This window comes from Camarhynchus parvulus, chromosome 3 (assembly GCF_901933205.1).
Source record: "Camarhynchus parvulus chromosome 3, STF_HiC, whole genome shotgun sequence".
NCBI classification, from domain to species: Eukaryota; Metazoa; Chordata; class Aves; order Passeriformes; family Thraupidae; genus Camarhynchus; species Camarhynchus parvulus.
In genome coordinates, this window is record NC_044573.1 from 103943508 (window position 1) to 103961729 (window position 18222).

At 45.2% G+C, this 18222-nt stretch overlaps 1 protein-coding gene across 1 annotated transcript in view; it reads right to left on the reverse strand.

Annotated features, from left to right (window-relative positions):
- The window catches only part of SIM1 (SIM bHLH transcription factor 1), a 48487-nt gene that overhangs the window by 23068 nt on the left and 7197 nt on the right, over window positions 1–18222 (reverse strand). Inside the window, exons 2-8 of the mRNA XM_030946548.1 lie at window positions 14990–15072; window positions 13901–13990; window positions 13676–13784; window positions 13481–13566; window positions 12129–12328; window positions 11913–12019; window positions 10863–11010 (exon numbers count right to left, since the gene is read on the reverse strand). Coding sequence (XP_030802408.1) covers window positions 10863–11010; window positions 11913–12019; window positions 12129–12328; window positions 13481–13566; window positions 13676–13784; window positions 13901–13990; window positions 14990–15072 — 823 coding nt within the window. The remainder of the gene's footprint in view (window positions 1–10862; window positions 11011–11912; window positions 12020–12128; window positions 12329–13480; window positions 13567–13675; window positions 13785–13900; window positions 13991–14989; window positions 15073–18222) is intronic.

Sequence of the window (18222 nt, forward strand, 5' to 3'; positions counted from 1 at the left end):
TCTATGAGAAAAAATTAAGGACTCTCCTCAGGCTGAAAAAGAGGTGACTGGGAGAACTAAATAAGATCAGTAAATTGTGAGTGGCAAAGAGAAGGAAGACATGAGTTGGAAGCAGTTTTTCACTTCTTTTTCTAAGGAAAGAATTATGGGCTATGACATGAATGAAGAAAAAGGAGGCTTTTATTACCCCATTTACTTAACCTTGGCAAAAGCCAACATGGTGTCAAAAAGCAAACTGGTGAATTTATGGAGGGGAAAACCCCACAAAACGTTGACAACTAATACATTCAAAGATCTCGTGTTTCTAGGAAGACATTTGAATTTCTTGGAGACTGGGAAAAAGTGCTAGGGAAACATGGATGCATGGACTGCATGTTTGTCCTATTTTTAATCCCTTTCCAAAGTATTTCCCATGGTCACTGTCAGCATGTGTATGATTCCATGTTGCTGTTCTTATGTTACACTCTATACCACACTAGTTAAGCAGTTTCATACCCCAGTTCCTCTGAAACTCTGAAGAGAGGTCCTGAAAATTTGCTGTCATTGCTTTTAATAATTTATTCTAAAACTTTGAGATGTTTCTGGTTTTCTAAACTCCTCTGTGCTCCCCATAATTAAAGCTTTTGTTGTGACAACCTTCCTAAGATCCTAAGGTGAACACTTAAAAAAATTAGCTAGCTTTTCTGTGATGACATTCTGGATAAGCTTCTGTGATCTGGGAATAAATTATCTGAGGGAAAAAAATGAGCTTGAAAAATTATTTACTGTTCACACTATTTATTCCTTTTTGGGAAATTCTCTATCTGCACGCAGCATAAAGGACTTCCTCATCATTCCACACTGCTTTTTCTGATCAGCTACACACCACAGTGAAGAGGCCTGTTGAGTGCAAAAGGATTCATGAACTCCATCTGGTAGGGTGTCCCATTTATAATAGGACCCTTCCTCTTTCATCAGATTAGTCCTTTCTTGTTGTAAGACTCTCACCTTCCTCAGAAGGACCATTATTTTTCTACAACAAAAATCTTTCTGCTTCACTAGTCCAGAGTTGCTCAGGTTTGGCCAAGGGAGGGCACTTCGCCTCTGAGGGCTGTCACTTGCCATCAAGAAAAAACCATGCTCTAATACTTAATAACTACTTTTCAACTGGAAACTACTTTTCACCCTTCTTTTGCTAAAATTTTAAGATAGGCAGGGGGAGGGAGACAGGCAATGACTTGCATTGTAATTTTGGCTTTTGGGAAGAATGGTTTTTTTGGTTGGTTTTTTTTTTTTTTCCAAATTAAAACCTGTTTTCTCAATTCATTTTTTTGGACCAGAGTCAGACTGTTTTTTAATTCCTTCCTATCCACAGCCAAACCTCTACTGGAGCCAGATCCCATACACATTACCTGCCACTTGGGTCTAAGTATCTGTTCTTATTGGACTCATCTTGGCCATCCAGCTTTGACAGACATATAACACAGACTTTAATGCAGATTAAACAGGAGACAAATAACAAGAAAAGAAAATATAATAAGGTTATAATGTAATGCATAAGTCTCCATTTCATTTGATAATTTTCTAATAATCACAGAGCCTGTCTCCTCAAAGTGTGCATAATACATGGTTATATTGGTTAAGTGGGTCCATTAAACATTTAAATTTATATTGGATAACCTGTTTGACTCCCTAGACTCTCTGGACCACAGAATAAGTTAAACCACCATCTCTTGCACTACTGCTGTTACCCCACATTTTCTAGGAAATTCAGACGACTTTTTTAATGGCAATTATTGCTTTCTTACAATGTTAGCATAACAAAAACTCTACATTAACACGTGCAGCTCAAGAAATGCATGCCCGTGTAAAATTCCAGCTTATGTAAGTCTCCAGTGGGTTGAGTGTTTATAGGTTGTCAAATACTTAATAGGAATATCTAAACTTTCTCAAAAAATAAATGAAAATAGTCTAATAAAACACAATAATATCTAGCTACAGTCGTCTTTAGAAACCTGAATCTGCCTAGTACCTTTGTCCTTTTGGTTATAGCTTTGACTGGAGCAGTCAGGGCCTCAGTTGGCTTTAGCCATTCTGTTGTCACTGCTCCACATGCATATTCATCAAGGGTTTCTGAATGCTTAGGACTGTCTCTGGCTAAGCAGAGACACTCTTATTGTTCCGATAAAACTGTCCACAGCAGCATTCATGCAGATCAACTCCACTGCCAACCTACAACCATCCTCTAACCAACACTACAGCCAATCTGCAGCAGAAGGAACTGAACACTTGATTTTGTTAGTGCGGAGTCCAGCACACAGCATTGTATGAGATTTGCTGTGCTTGTGGTGGCCACTGCTGTAGCTCACATAGAGTGACTCAAGAGTGTCACACTGTACAAACAGTGCTGTGCACCTTCTCTCCTACTGCTTTCTCTCCTTTCTCTCTCTACTGCTCGCTAGATAGCACCATGGAAGCCCCATTTGCATGCTCTCGTTACACCATCGTAGTCACACTGACAGGCAGTTTTCTTTGGTGTGAAGCCACGTCCATACACCCGCTGCTGTTTTTCACAGACCAGAGAGCACTAAAGAGGCTGATTATCTTTTGAAAGATAACTGTTTAACTATCCTACCAGAAGCTTAGGATCAACAGAATTATTTTGCAGCCAAACACCATTCAGAAGTTTGGCTGCAAAGGGGAGGATGCTTTGAGGTTATTTATCCCCAAATCCAGTGTTTCTATGAGCAAATACTCCATTGAGATAGACCTCACAAATCAGTCATTAAAGGTTATTATTTTGTTCTGTGTGCAAAACAATCTTTGGAAACAGCAAGAGAAAAATAGTATGCAATGCCTTTGGATGGATTTCAGCAATCCACAGCCTAAGTCAGAGAGTTTTCTCCAGCAGCAGCCCAGGCTACCAGCTGCCAAACATAGTACAGAGACAATCAAAGCTATAGGCTACTTGGGAACAGTGAGCCTTCAGGGCATGTTCTCTTAGTCCCTGACAGCACACATGTAAGAGCATTGAATGCTGGATGGTTTTAAAGGCCTTCACTCTAGGTTATGTCAAAATATCTGCACAATGCTATGGGTATAGCCAGACTTTAGTTAGCCAGGCATTTGAGTTTCCATAGCTGCACTGAAGCTTCTGCAGATAATAGCTGTTATTTTCAACATTGCTGTCCCCAAGATTTATACACAGTGGTTTGTAGCTGAAAAACTACGGCTGTTCTCTATTAGGCCCCAATTCAACACAGTAACAAAATGTGCCCTTCAAGCCATCTCTATTTGGCAAAGCCAAGGAATATTCTTATTTCCACGCGTGTGCCTGAGGGGCTTTTTATTTCAGAACTGAATTCACCAGGATATAATCGTGCACTGAAAGTTATGTCTAAGAACTTTTAAAGCCTGACATGTGCTCAAGTGCTTTAGTAAATCAGGACTTCTGCAATTTAATTGCACTAAGTGGATGATAACAAAAGACAACAACAGGAATAAATCATCTAACTGTGTTAAAGATCATGAGATTGACTCCAGACTCCAGCCATCCCAAGCCTTCCAAAGGGTCAGACGCTATACCCTTGTTCACACAGAGCAGTGCCTGCCTCCATAAATAGTGTCATCAAAGTGAAGGGGGCTGCCTCTGAAGTAACCCACTGAGTACGAACATATGTGCTGGAGCCTGGCCCACACTGTAAAGTACAAAAGAGAGGTGAGGGAAGGAGAATTAGATTTCAAACAGATACTTGCCACTGTTGAACGGATAAAGGAGATTTATTTGTTAACACTTAATTTAGGCTGTGTCAAAATGCCACATTTGTGTACGAATTAAAACCTAGCAAGAGCAACATAATGTAGCGGGAAGATCTTGCCTCAAAGTTTAGTTACTTATCACACCTGTTGCACCTCACGATAATTACAGTGAAACAACATGGAAAAGGCAGCAGTGCTAAGATGCAGCACAGAGCAACAAGAGCAAACATGCAACGGATTAAGAAAACAGAAGCAGAGCCAGTAAAATTGTAAGCTTACTTAAGGAACATACTGCTGTTGTTATGAGAGCAGAAGGCAGTTCTGCATCCGGTTTTATGCAGAGTATTAAGAGGGTGGGAGCATGGAGGGGAATCCTTTGATAGCAGTGGACTGCTTGGCGTGTCTCTTCTGCACATCCACTAACACAGTCCACAGACAAGCTACAAATGTGGTGTAGTAAAACCAGCATACACTCTTCCAGCTGCCTCTTCAGTTCTCTGAACTATCACAGAGCAGTGAATATAACCCTTAGCTCCATGGTTCACGATCTCCCCTGCTCTGCCACATAGAAGGACCACTGAGACACCCCCAAGAAACATTGGAGCACCCAGCTGCTGGTGTGATGTTCACAAGCCACATTTATGCCATTCAAATTGCAGGAAGGCAGAGTTAGGATAAAGTGCAAACAACCTCTCTAGCAAGAACAGCTGTGCCACAGTATACAGTCCAATGCTTCCACGTAAAGTAAAATCTGGCAGTTTACCTTAAACCATAAACCATGGCATTTTGGGAAAAAGAGTCCCTGGAGCAAGCCCTGTATCTTTCATCAGTGGAGTGAGGAAGACAGCTGGAGATAGTAATTGTTTCAGCCATTGAATGTGTCTCAACCCCAGACAAACATTTTACAAAATCTGTAACTCAGTATTTGAGAGAAGGGTATTTCCAAAGGCCTGGAGCAGCCCACACTGAATGGGGAAATGATGAAGTGGAAAGCATTTGAAGTCACTCTTCTTCCTTGGAATAAAGACACTTTTTTGCAACCTTGAATTTCATGCCATGTGAGACTCTCAGCATGCGTGCATTTAAACTAACAACTGGGGGGATTTTTTCCATAGGTCTGAGCTGCAATCCTTTAATCCTTACTCTAGTAAATAAAACTCTTCATATGAGCAGTGACTCTCGGCTCTGGCCCACACTTTTAGTGCCTTGGCCATTACAGTCACCTGGTTTAAATACAAGCATAGAAATTTGGAGTGAATTAAACAAATGGTAGCTGAGAAAGCCCCTACATGAACAAAGAAGAACTGCAGAAATGTATTGTGGACACCTGGAAAAGCCTGCCTCCTATTTGCAAGAAATATATAAACAATGTTCCAGGGAGACAAGTCTGTAATAAAAACTAACGATGAACAAACAGAATACTGCTCTGAGTAGTTCAAGAGGAGTTCTTTTTTTTTTTTTCCTTTGAGACATATGCTCCCCAAACATTTTGATTTATTAAAACAATTTGTCTATGTTTTTACATTGCTATTCAAATCATGGGAATGATGGTAGACTTTCCAGTCTTAGGAAAAGCACATTGCAGATTAAACAGAAAAAATAGGACCCAGCTCTGTGCACTACTAGGCAAGTGGCAAAAGTTCCCATTAATACAGACAAATACAGAGGAAAAGCAGCAGGTCAAATCTGTTGCTACTCTTTACAACTATTTAAGAAAGAATCCCAAATATTATCCAGGTGAAGTCACTAAGCCATACCTCTAGTCTTTAAGCATGACTAAGCTTACTCATGCAACTGATAACACTAATAATATGAGGAAGGGTAAGTTTCCCAGTGTATTCCCTGTCCTACCTACTCCATCACCCGCTTGAGAGATAAAAGAGAACAAGTGTCTCCCTATGACTAAGGAAACAACTCTGTGGCAATTCCAAATGGGTCGGTTTGAGAGAAATGTTCAAGAAGGGGAGGCCCACACTGTGGTTATGGAAATACAGTTTCTGGATTCTCCCATTGACTAGGAAGAGACAGAGGTGAGACCTGATGTACCAAAGACAGGACAAAAAGAGGATTTCTATGAAAAATTATGAAAAGATATAACAGTAACTGTCCACAAATACAGGGAAAGCTTTTTCACATGAAACACAAAATTCCCTAAAGCCCACTTAATATGCCAGCAAGGACATATGCCAGGACATTTTTGAAGTCTGAGCCATCACACATAAAGATAGCACCTTTTCTATACCATCATTTCAAATCTGGTAGTACACGAAGCTATGAATAGTATGAATAACAACTTAAAGATTAAGTGTGCAGACACAATTAATGGTTAATTTATTCTAAATTGTATTTATCACATTGTTTGGTGAAACATTTGTTAATAAGACAGTTATTTGTGAAATAATTGTTCAAATAAATTGCATTCAATTTGTGTTTCTAATCAGCCAGTTACACAATGAAACATGAAGAGGTCAACTGGAACTATATCAAATACATGCTGTATCATTAGAAGAGAGATTAGTCACAATTATGTACCTAATCCATGCTATCTGTATATGACACCACTATTGCTATTCTTTTAAATGCTAAAGGACAACAAAATATATGTAGGAAAGCTTCTCTAGCTTTTTCTTGGGACAAATTATTATAATATTTGCTCATGCTCAGAAAGTCAAAGGCCTTGGACTTTGCATTAGCCATTTGTTTAAAGGAGGGTTGTTTGCAATCTAAATATAAACTTAACTTCAGCACTTTCCATCTCTATTCATTGACTCCTACTTGAGTCCATTTATGTGATAAACATGCACAGCTAATAATCAATGATATGGTGGCTGTGTGTACAGAACAAATAAGAAAAGAAACAAATATTACATGTCTATACTCACATATCCAAAACAGAATATAATGATGACCAAATATATGTACTTTGAGGAAGAGTCCTTAAAGGTCATTTATATTAACTTTTTATACACTTCTATTCGACAAAAAAATCACCTTCCATTGCCACCATGCTTATTTATTTCAGCATATATACTTACTGCAAGCATTTATTCTCAAACCTAGCATTCATGTTCTCAAAACTTGAGATTTCTGGAAGATTAAAATAACTTCTTTTTAATTTTCTTAACTGGGGTGTGCATGGGCCTTCTTTCCATAAAATCTTTCTCATTGTTTTTTCGTTTTTCATCATCACTCTTACCCAGGGGAGCTGGGAAGCTGCAAGGTAGAGATTCTTGTTCTTCCTGCCCAGCCTGCACTGAAACTTCTTCAGACCATTTTGGCTGTTATGGCACTCAGTATCTGCTCTTTTCCAAAACAGAGAATGCAGGTGCCTCTCAATAGTGAGAAAAAGCTCCTTATCCCATGACCAAGCAAAACAAACAAACAAACAAAAAAAAAACAAACCAGGGATTTTACCTAAGTGAAGAATTACTGTGTTAGAGGTCCAGGGACTTAGCAGGCCAAAAACTTGTGCTGCATCTTCCAAAACTTATGACTCCTTCTGTGATTTGCCCTCCAAAAAGACCAAAATTTCCTATGTTCAAATGATTTTCCAGCAGCAGTCATCCCACCTCTCAAGTTCTACCCAGCAACCCCAAATGTGTGGGATTGCGAATCTGTTATTTCAAAACTCAAAAGCACTAATTTGCACCTCTTTTGCTTTCTCCTTATCTTAAACATGCAAGAGTCTGTGTGGAAAGGTTTGTATTTCTCTTTTGGAAGCAAGTTTTTCTCTGTTGGGTTTATAAGACAACCTGGCTGCACTGGGTACACCTACTCCAGTCCCTCTGCCAAGACCTGCACCAGGGGCTCTGCCACACACCCACTGCCAGGTGGGAAAAGCACAGGAGGGCACACACAGACTGCTCGCCTCAGACTCTCTTGGTTTGCTGGGAAAATCCAATGTCATCCTTAAAGAACAGCAGTTTCTATGAGATTCATACTGGCATAAAATATATTAAACACTCAGAGATTTTGAGTGCTACAGGACCTCCATCCAGCCCTCCTGCAACAGAGCCTACCTCATACCAGAGGAAAACCACAAGTCCCTGTAACCTCACATTTTCCTTTATATTTTCCCCACCTGCCTTCCTCATTTAAGTGATACTGCTGACTCTGAATAGCTCATTAAGACAAGCCTGGTCTAGGTAGGAGTTCAGCATCCCCCTAGCCAACTCCTCCACCATCAGCCTATCTCTAACAGTTCGCTCCTCCTCAAGTTATCTGTTTCAGAGGCTGACTTCATCTCAGTTTTTTAAAACCAGACCTTTCTGTGCTCACAGTCACCTGGCAAATGGCAGGGCCTGGTCTTCACATATATTTTCTGAATGGCTGGCTAGCCCAAGAATAATGATGATGATGATGATGATGATGATGATAATAATAATCTAATTATTCAGTGGAAGCTACACCCATCTCTTGGAGGCAGGGCAGCAATTTCAGCAGTGGCAGCCCTGCTGCAGAAGTAAGCAGAATGCAATCTCTTCTGCAGAGCCCTAATGAAGAGCCAACCAGGCTCGATGAGACCTCGAGGACCTGAGCACATCAAAATTAGATTTTTATGCAGTGGCAGTGGCAGTGTCTACATTGCAGCTGTCAGCAGCACACAGCAGTTGCTGCAGCCAGTGCTGGACCTCCCAACTTTCAGCATCCCTACTTTAGCCAGCCTGGCTCCCTCTCTGCCCTCCTGCTGTCCTTCACACTCGAGGCAATTAAGCCAAGAGTGCAAGTGGAGACTTGGAGATTTACACCAAGGCATAAGGAAGTTGCCCTGTGGTGTAATTTCATTCTCTAAGGGAAATTTTTAAAGCACAGCTATAGTCCTCCCTCATGTCTATCTGGCTGCAAGCAGGTTCTGAAAATCCATACACACGGACCAAAGTATAAAGACTCTGCCTCCACCGATAAATCAGCTGGAGAGGAAGGGTTGCCCTGTTAGGGTACCGCTCCTGAGGGGGAAATCGTCCCCCCTGCAGGGCCGTTTTGGGAGGCGGGGAGGAGAGTGTTGTGGCACTCTGAGTGCAGCTCCCAGACTGCCGGGGATTCCTGCTGGGACGCGGGACCGCGGACGCTCGGGGGCTGTCAGGACACTCGGGGGCTGTCAGGACACTCGGGGGCTGTCAGGACACTCGGGGGCTGTCCGGTGGCCGCCCCCGCGGCCGGAGGCGCAGCGGGGCTGTGGAGGTGCGGGCAGCCCGCGAGCAGCCGGGGGCTGACAGGACACAGGCACATGGTACAACCTGTCACGCTGCTGGGACGCAGCTCTGACGGGTTTGTCTGAGCCCCCACAGGGAACCAGGTGAACCAGGGCATTCCTTGCTCGCCGTGCCAGCCTGAGATTCCCGTGCCATGCATGGCAAGCAAGAGACAGATCCTGCCAGATGCCCAGCTGTGCTTGCAGCAGGTCCGCTGGGGTGCTTCGTTTCGACTCGGATCATTTGAGGTAGAATCCCGTGATTGGTGTTCACGCTTTGGGGATTAAAGAAGAGGGAAACGACCGGTAATCTCGAATGATCATAGAAAACCGTAGCGTTTCTGGAGCTAAAACCACTCCAACATGCTAGTTGCCTTAGGGTTCCTTTTTCTTAGCATTACAACGCACAAACTTCTGTCTTTGCTGCTCCCCGTTCACCCAAAGCCGGTGCTTGGACTTAACTGGGAAGCATAAACCGCAAAAAATGGGGGAAATGGACATAAAAATGTGCAGAATAGCTAGAGCAGAAGTGATAACACCTCTGCTGATACTCATCCTTACTGAGGAAATGACACCCCATACCAAATAAAATAAAATAAATTTTTTTAAAGGGGAATTGCAGATTACTGACTATAGCAGGGTGCTGACCAAAATGTCTGTTTTTTCATGCAGGCGCAATGTCCCTTCTTAGAGCACGACGCCCGTTATCACCTTACATACCAAAGGGATTACACCCTAGAAGTGCAGCACCTTTCCCACTCCACCAGCAGCCCCTCCACACATGACCAGAGCCATGGTCGAGCCACTTCATTTTGGGAAGCACTCCTTAAACTGGGCTACCAAACCACTTGCCACCTGTGCACGCACCAAAGCCATGATGGCAAGATCATCATGCTGCCATCATTTCTTTTAGGAAAGGGGAGGGTTGTGCCTCTCAGACGCTTCCAATACCTACATTTGTCTCCAGGGGGAGAAAAGAAGAAGAAGAAAAAAAAAAAAGGCAGCAGAACAGAGGAATATTCAGTCCCAAGGATGAACAAAGGATCCCCGGCCCCACTGGTCCTACGATCCTAATGAAGCATCAGTGCTGCTGGCAACGGCTACTGCTGTGTCCAGAGGGGATAGTAATAACTACCATGAAAACACTTTAAAATACTCCAGCCTAGCTTCCCTTCCCTCACGGGGCCTCTGTGTTTCAGTGCAAGCAGGATAGATAGGGCACAACCCAGCCATTCCAAAATGCAGGGAGATGTATTGAGATGTATGGTATCTCAGCACTTACTCTGATTTTTTTCCCTATTTAATTTTAATATTTTTTTTAAGTTCAACTGACCCTTCTGGTCACCAACTTTCTTTGTGGTTCACTGTAAGGATCGCTCTCCAAGAACAAAAAAGAAATCTCCGAGCTTTGATAGAGACTCTGGATGAAATTAAGAACTTCAAACCCCAGATTTTTGAAAAGAAAAACAGATGTCCTGTTTGTTGAGTATAAATAACTCCGTACGTGGAAGCCTTTTCTTTTACGCCGCATTAAATTTTATTTAATGCTGGGTGCATTTAAACTAAAAAAAAAAAAAAAAAAAAAAAAAAAAAAAAAAAAGGAGGGGGGGCAGCAAAATATGTGGGTGACAAACCTCTAAATCTTTTCCTCTCTCGAAAGAGAAAGAAACAGGCAGACGGGAAACCCTTCATCTGGATGAAAGCGCGCAATGTGTTTCCGAGCAGACCTGGCGAGCCTGCCCTGGTCAGTGCGGCGGCGAGGGAAGAGGGGGGAGGAGGCGGCGGCAGGGACGGAGGGACGGGAGGGACGGAGGGACGGAGGGAGGGAGGAGCGGCCCCGGGCCGGGGCAGAGCGGGGCGCGCCCGCAGGTGCCCGTCCGGTGCTCGGTCCCGGCCGGCCCCCGCAGCTCGGAGCGGCCCCCGGCTGACTTACGTGAGCACGTAGTTAACGCTGACGATGCAGTGCGGGCGGGAGGAGCGGCTGTTGTGCACGATGGTGGCGTAGCTCTGCACCCACACCCAGCCGCCGTGCTTGGCCAAGAAGCGGTAGTACTTGGTGGTCACTTGCCCTTTCACCAGCACTGCGGGGACAAAGCGAGGAGAGCCTCAGCGTGGCTCCCGCCTCTGGTTTGATCAGCCCCGGGAAGAGGCGCACACTCCCCCCGGAGCCCTGTGGGCGACCAGAGGGGTTAGGAACCTCTTAGACAGAGGGGTTAGGAACTTCTCAGCGGCACATGCGGACAAAGGTGTTGGAGCCCCCAGGCAGGGCTTTTCTCAGTACCTGAGATCGTTATCACAGGCTAATAGGGAAGATTGGTCCAGGGTGTGTGTGTGTGGTCGTCTACGGCAACCGAACCCCGCACACCCCTATCCTGAAGTATCACCATCGAGATTTTGCTCTATAAATCTGTCTTTGGGTTTTATCTCTTCTCGTTACGTTCTCTGCAAGGAAACTTACCGGAAATTGGTACCCTTTCTATTCATTTATCTGTGTATTAATGTCATCGTGATATCAAAATAAAATAAAGTACATCTCGCCGAATCAGGCTCACTACTGCAGTCGAAATTAGATATACAGATAAGGTTTGTGAGACTTGGTGGAAGTGAAATAAAAGTTTTTGATTGAATTGATATTTCACTGGTATGGCTTTTTAGAGCAGGAAAAAAAAGGGTTTTCCTAACCCGAATTTGAAGAGACAATAGCGCCTGAGATTTGTGCAGGGCAGTTCTTGTCTTACAACCAAAAGAAAAGGATGGAAAATAGTCTTTCATTCCCAATCCCCTCCGTTTGCCACCTGCGTCCAGAGTTCAGTCTCTATCTAACCTTGTTTCACTAAAACCTGAAGAAGATTTTGCTTATTCTGCCCTCCAGAGAGCTGGCTTTTCACGTGCCGATCTAGAGGTAAATCCCAGCAACCCCAAAGTCCTTCTGCAAAGGGACAACATGGGGGCAGGGTTTTAAACAAGAAGACCATCTCCTTACACAAGTGATGTGCACAACGCAGGTGAAAGGTGTCACAGCCATGGACATGATGGTAAAGGGTCTTCTCTATCAGGTCCTGGGGCTCGTAACCTGTTAGCTCCGCTACCCTGCAAGAGACAAAAGCAGTAAATATAAGTGGGTGAGAGGACAGGAGAGGAGGCCTGGGGAAGAAGGGACGGGCTAGGGGAATAGATTTGGAAATAACCCCAGCTCTACCTGGAATCTAAGAATATGAGCTTCATGTCTAGGCTGGCCCGAAACATGAACATATTGCTGTGGAGCTTGATTTCCGTCACAGCGCTGGGCGGCAGCGAGTGGCCCACGGCGACCAAGCCAACGTTTTGGTAGCAGCCGTCGAAGGGAGACATGTCCAGGCTGTACTGGCGGATCTTCAGGTACCCGCTGCAGTGAATCACCTGCCGGAGACACAGGAAAGCTTGGCGGCCACTCACCAGGGGGGAAGGGCGTGCTGAGTCCCTCCCCGTGAAGAGGGCCCAGACAATTCCCCCCCATGCCGGTGCCAGTGCGGCTGCCGGGCTCGCAGGAGGCGCTGACCTGAGTCTCCGCCCTGGCAAAGCGGCACCGTCTGGGAGTTTTCTGCGGTTTTATCGGGGTTTACTTTTTTTCCCCCATACTAGAGTTCAGCGTCGATCTAAGGCCCATTAGAGTCAACAAGATTTTTTTTTCCCACTGGCTTAAGTGGTTTTTGGCCCACCTCCTAACTGCGCTTTTATTATTCTTCCGAAAAGGAAATTCGCGGAACTGCCAATCCAGTTACGACTTTGTAATGAAGAGTGTATGCGCGTGAGAAAGGGCTTACATGTGTGCATGTGTCACATGTGTAAGATGCGTCTGTTATATAGATGGAGCAGGCGCAATCCATCGCCAAAAAGTACCTTTGATTTAGGTATATCTCCTAAACCTATCCTTGCAGACAACTGCTGTCCACTTCCACTCTTACTTCTTTATTACTAAGATGTTTCTTCTTGGGGTTCAGCAGGTGTTCTTAGTCTACGGTATATCGTGACACGACATCTCCTTCTGTTACGGGTATAACCCCTCCTTGGCATTGTGTGGCTGACAAAGCAGCGAGGAGTTAAGAGACAGCGCAGGGGTCTCCCTGCTGAGGAGCCCCGAGCAGAACCATGTGAAGCACCTGGTCAAAACCCTTGGCTGGGAGAGCTACCTCTGCAGCTGACGAATTACCTAATTAAGGAATATACTAACCAGGGCTCCGGTTTTATCACCTGAAAGCTGTCGCAGGGAACATCTGTGGTTGTGCGAGGTTCAGTTCAAAAAGTAAAATAATAATTAAAAATAAAAGATAAAAAAGCCCCACAAGCAAACATCAAGGGGAGCTCGATTGTTTGGTTTTGGTTTTGTGGTTTGAGCTCTTCAACCTGAAACTCTGAGAGAAATGGACTACCTGAAAGAGTCCTGGGCTGGGAAAACCCCCGCGAGAAAAGGTCTCACCCCCTCTTCTCTCCCCATTTTCACAGCCCTCCCGGCACAGGGACACGGGAAGGGTGGTGCGGGGGGGAACGGGGAATCTGGCCGCGGGCACGCACCTTGTAGCCACCGCAGGTGAGGCCCGCATTCCTCTTGGCCAGGACGCACTTCATCCTCAGGAAAAAGGATCTCTCGATCTCGTACTCTGGGAAAGGGGAAAGGCAGAGGTGGGGTGAACCAGAGGCTCCGCTGGCTCTGCGCGGTTCCCTACGCGGCCGCGGCGGCCAGGCGGGGGCGGGGGCTGTGTGCTTTACCCTGCACGAAGTGCGAGTGGTAAGGCTGGTGCGCCGTCAGCACCGCCGTCATCTCGTCGTGGTCGGCGGGGTGGATGTACTCGTAAATGCTGTTGCCGGTCAGCTCTACCTGTGAGAGAGGAGGAGGAGGAGTAGGGGGGCTCATGGCCCGCACCGCGCACCCTCTCCTGTCAGTCGCGGGGGTGTTACAGGCAAGCACAGGGGCTAGCAGGTCCCCCAGCGTACCTGCGACAAGCCCAGGTGCACCGAGGCAGTCTCCGAGATGTACATGATCTTGCCATCCGGAGCCACAACAAATATGAAACCGTCCAAAGTCTGCAGAAAAGGGGAGGGAATATAATTGAATTAATAGATAGACCCATTATATACCTGTCCCTCTGATTTATTTAAGCAAACAGGCGTCGATGTTCAGGCTCTGATTATTCAAAAAGTTGGAAGGAAATGGGCAAATCTTGGACAAGAATCCCTCTAAAGCTCCTGGACCCCTGAGATACAACCCACTTCTCAGAGGGGCCGAGCTCAAAAGTAACGCCTTGAAAGTGCCTTGAAAGTATCTAAGAAGTGGTCTTGGCTATCTGGTGATAAATATGTGGGTCCCAGAAATCCCAAATACTTCTATCCTATTTCAAATGTCACGGAGGTTTAGTACTGCCCTATTTTATAAGGAGAATTTAAGTGATCAAAGAGAATTTAAAACTCTCCACAGTGTAAGTAAGACAATTTGTTAGGTACATTTCAGCAGACACAGATGGGACTTCTGGGTGTAGCAAGAGCAGAACAGGCCCTCCAAAGGCCACACGATTCCACCAGAAATACGTGGTGATGGTCATAATTAGTATTCTCTAGTATTTCAGAGCACTGTGAGTTTTCAGATCTGTCCTCCCTGATTTGTGTCTCTGCTAATGTCGGTGCCCGCTGAGCCCTTCTGTCCCGGACAGTCGTCCCTAACCTGTCACTAGACCCTCTCCCTGCCACACCACTCTGAGCTTCACAACATTGATGATATGTGTCACCTTGTTAATAAATTGGGGAAAAGTCGTGTCTCTGGCACTCTGGGGCACACTGTGAATCCCTCTTTCTGGACGCAGTGTTAGATGATTCTGAGGCAAAGGACCCAGAGGGACCAAGCCACCAATAAAACACACGACACTGTATCACAGTGGTTCGCATTTCTGAAGTGGTTCCCCTCCTGCCTACCTTTCTATTAAACACTTGAACGGTTAAAAATTAGTCAAGGTGGCAATTGAAAGCTCAGACGAGGGAATTATTTCTTTAATCATTAATACCATATGCCTGTCATTTCCAGACCAGTACCTGCAAAAGATGGGATCCCAGTTCCCGTCCAACATTATCCAGTGGGCTGGTTCTACTGGAGTGGCCCCAGGCTTCTCCGAGTCCTGTTATTTAAAAAAGATAAACAAAAAAGAAAATTAAGGTCAGAAGATGAAAAATTGACTCGTGTGGGCCTGATGGGGCGAGGGGGGCAGGAAACATTTTTTCCTTGTCTACACTCTAAAACATATATACATACAATCTTTGGAAAACTAGATGGGACTTCGTTGCAGATAAAAGCCTCATTTGTGCTTTTTGTTTTTTCAATATTTAATTCCTCAGAGAGGAAAATACCCGAACACTTATTTTGAGTTAACTGTGAAGTTAATTTTTAAGACCTAAGTGTAACAGCATGCCAGATCCAAGTGCTTTTCAGTGCTGCTTTCGGCTACTGGGAACTGTCCCCCTTGAACTTGAGGGGAAGCGTCCTAACCTCACGATTTCTGGTCACTGTCCAACGGCACGGACCGCCCTCCCTCCTGCCCCACCAAGTCTGCCTCCAGGATTCACCTCTATCCCTTCCATCTCTCTTCCTGCTGCTCCGGTGGGCGGGATGGCTTCCGCTGCAGGGAGGGGTGATGTGCCTCCATAGAGCCCATTCAAGAAATTAATCTTTCCGGATTTGCCTTATGTTTTACACGCGTCTTGTTTTCTCCTATGCAAAGTGAGTAGTAATAAAAGCCACGTGGAAGTTACTTCACCAGAGTAAAACTATTCACGGACGATGTCTTTTCACGGTGCTGTTGCTGAAATAATTTAAACGGGTCACTTAAAACCTTGGAGGCTTGTGCCATTAAGTAAGTCTCACTCCGACACGCACTAGCAGTAAGATAGAGTAAAACGGAGGGGAAACCTACAAATCCCGATCGATGGCTGGGGTGCAGGTACCAAGGGGACCCGAGCCGGCGGGATGTGCTCACTCCCGCAGTGCGGGTTCGGGAAAGGCAAGACCTCGTTTTCCAGTTATTTCGAGACAAACAGACGAGGTGCTGACAGCAGGCAGCCGCAGGCATCCCTCGCTATTGACCGGCCTCACCCAGGTGTTTGCCGGTCCGAGCCAAGCTAATGATTTCCTCCGCGCTCTTTAAACGGGGCATCCCAGCGCGGCCCCTGCCCGCTCTCCCCACCGCCGGAGCAGTGCGCCCCTCTCGTCCCCGCCTTTCGCTTCCTTCTCTCCGCTTCCTCCTCTGCCTCTTCACAACTTGTCTCTTCACCACCCCTACACTTTTCTCCTTCTTCCTTAACTTCACAGCCCTACAGAGGCAGGAGATTCTCTCTGGCCCGTCCCTCATCCTGCAGCGTCAGTATGTAGCACGTCGCCAGTCAGAAACAGGCTCCTTCCCATTAATTCCTCCACGCCAATTAAGGGAGAGCCAGCCGCCAGGACGGAGGATCACCTCCGCCCCCTGTATTCAGGAAGGAGCTGGCAAATCTTACACAGCTTCCAGGGAAAGAGAGAAAACCCCACGGTACATTTGTTTTTCCCGAGCTCCTCGAAGGTTTCTCTGCTGGGGAGCCAGGATGGCCCGCTAGCGCTGAGCTGGCTCCCTGCCACGTCCCCCGCCCGGAGGGAAATCTGAGTGACAGGTTTCTTTATTCAAGACTAAACCTACACTACCTGCCTATGATTTAAGTTGCTTATTAATCTAAGTTTACGGCTCTAATTATTCTTCTCCCAAAAGGGAAAATAACACGACCCCAGCGGGTTAATGAACAGCTCACGGGCATTGCAGGTTAACCTCCCTCGGGAAGGCGGTTCTTCACGGCGCGCTGAGCTCCTCTATATGTTTCATGTGCAAACCCCTCGCTGCTGGCCTCTGTCTGCTCATGGTTTATAATTAAACGTTTTCATTTGTCTACCTGAACCGGCTTTTTCAAATCCTGTCACATGAGACGATCCTTTGTGCTGCCCAGATGTTTTCAGTACTTTCAGGTCGGAGACTATTTCTAAACGTTGCCAATCCCAGCCTCTCCCAAATCGACGGCCTCTCCTGATGCCCCTTAAATACGGTTTTCAAAGATTATAAGAGAAAGCCCCCTCCACTAATTTTCCCTCTCCCCCCCCCCGTCTATTCGCTTTAACATTCAATTTCCTTTTATCGAGGGGGCAAATTGTGATTTCTTGCACTTGACCTACCGCAGAAAATTCTGCAAATCCTTTGATTGTCTATTTAAAACAAAACAAGGAAATCAGCTCTCCCTTTTGCTCCAGGATTACGCTTGGAAACAAGATCTAAAGATTCTCTTGTAATTTGGAGAGCCAACAGCATAATAGCTTTGGAATAGAAACAAGCAGCTTTGTAAGAAGCAGGATAACTAAATCGTTTTTAGGCAAAGGATTTTCCCAGCTAAAGTGGCCGAAGACAAAGCAAAACATAATCTATTTTGGAAGATTTCCAAGTTATGCCACATTAACCTTAGCAGATAAAATTTGCTTTCTTCCCTGCGGCCCCTCCCCCACCGCGGTCGGGTTTGTCATATTTACATAAGTAGCCTTAGAAGGGATGTATCTATTATGGATCTAAGGAGCTAGCGAGATCACATTTCATTTGGAAATAGAGGGGAAGTTTTACTCTTGCTTAATACTTGATGCATTGTAGAACCATTTCCATTTAAATACCCCCGACCCACGGATTACCTCCATGGACTGGCTGCATGGGTTTTGTAATTTCCTGAAAATGAGATTTCGATTTATAAAACAAGAAACCAATTAGTAACCAAATGAGGCGAAGTAGATCCACTAAAATTGACCTAATCCCACAGGCACCGTTTAGGTCAGTTCTTGGCGAATGAATGATGAGCAACTGTCTAACATAAGCTCAAGGCATCACCCAGCTGTGTTATTCAAGCAGAAAAAGAAATTTTTAAAAAATGGATCGAGCTTTTATTTCAGAATGAATTTGATACTCTTGCCAAAATATGGATTATATGCTCCTGCCTAACAAACTCTTCCTCCTATTTAACAATCTCTTTCACTCGATGAACTTTTTTCCTGAGAAGAGAAATTATTTGTGCCACGAGATACTGTCTGCTGTTGTGAGGGGGGAAGGGAAATGAAAAAAAAGAAAATAAGTAAAAAAGAAATTATTTTTTTAAGAGAAGAAAAGCATTTTATCCGTACTATCACTCATCATTACCCAACAGCCTTCACCTATAGTGCGCGGAACCTGCCCGGAGCGAGCGTGCTGATTCATCGTTTCTCTCAGCACTCTCCA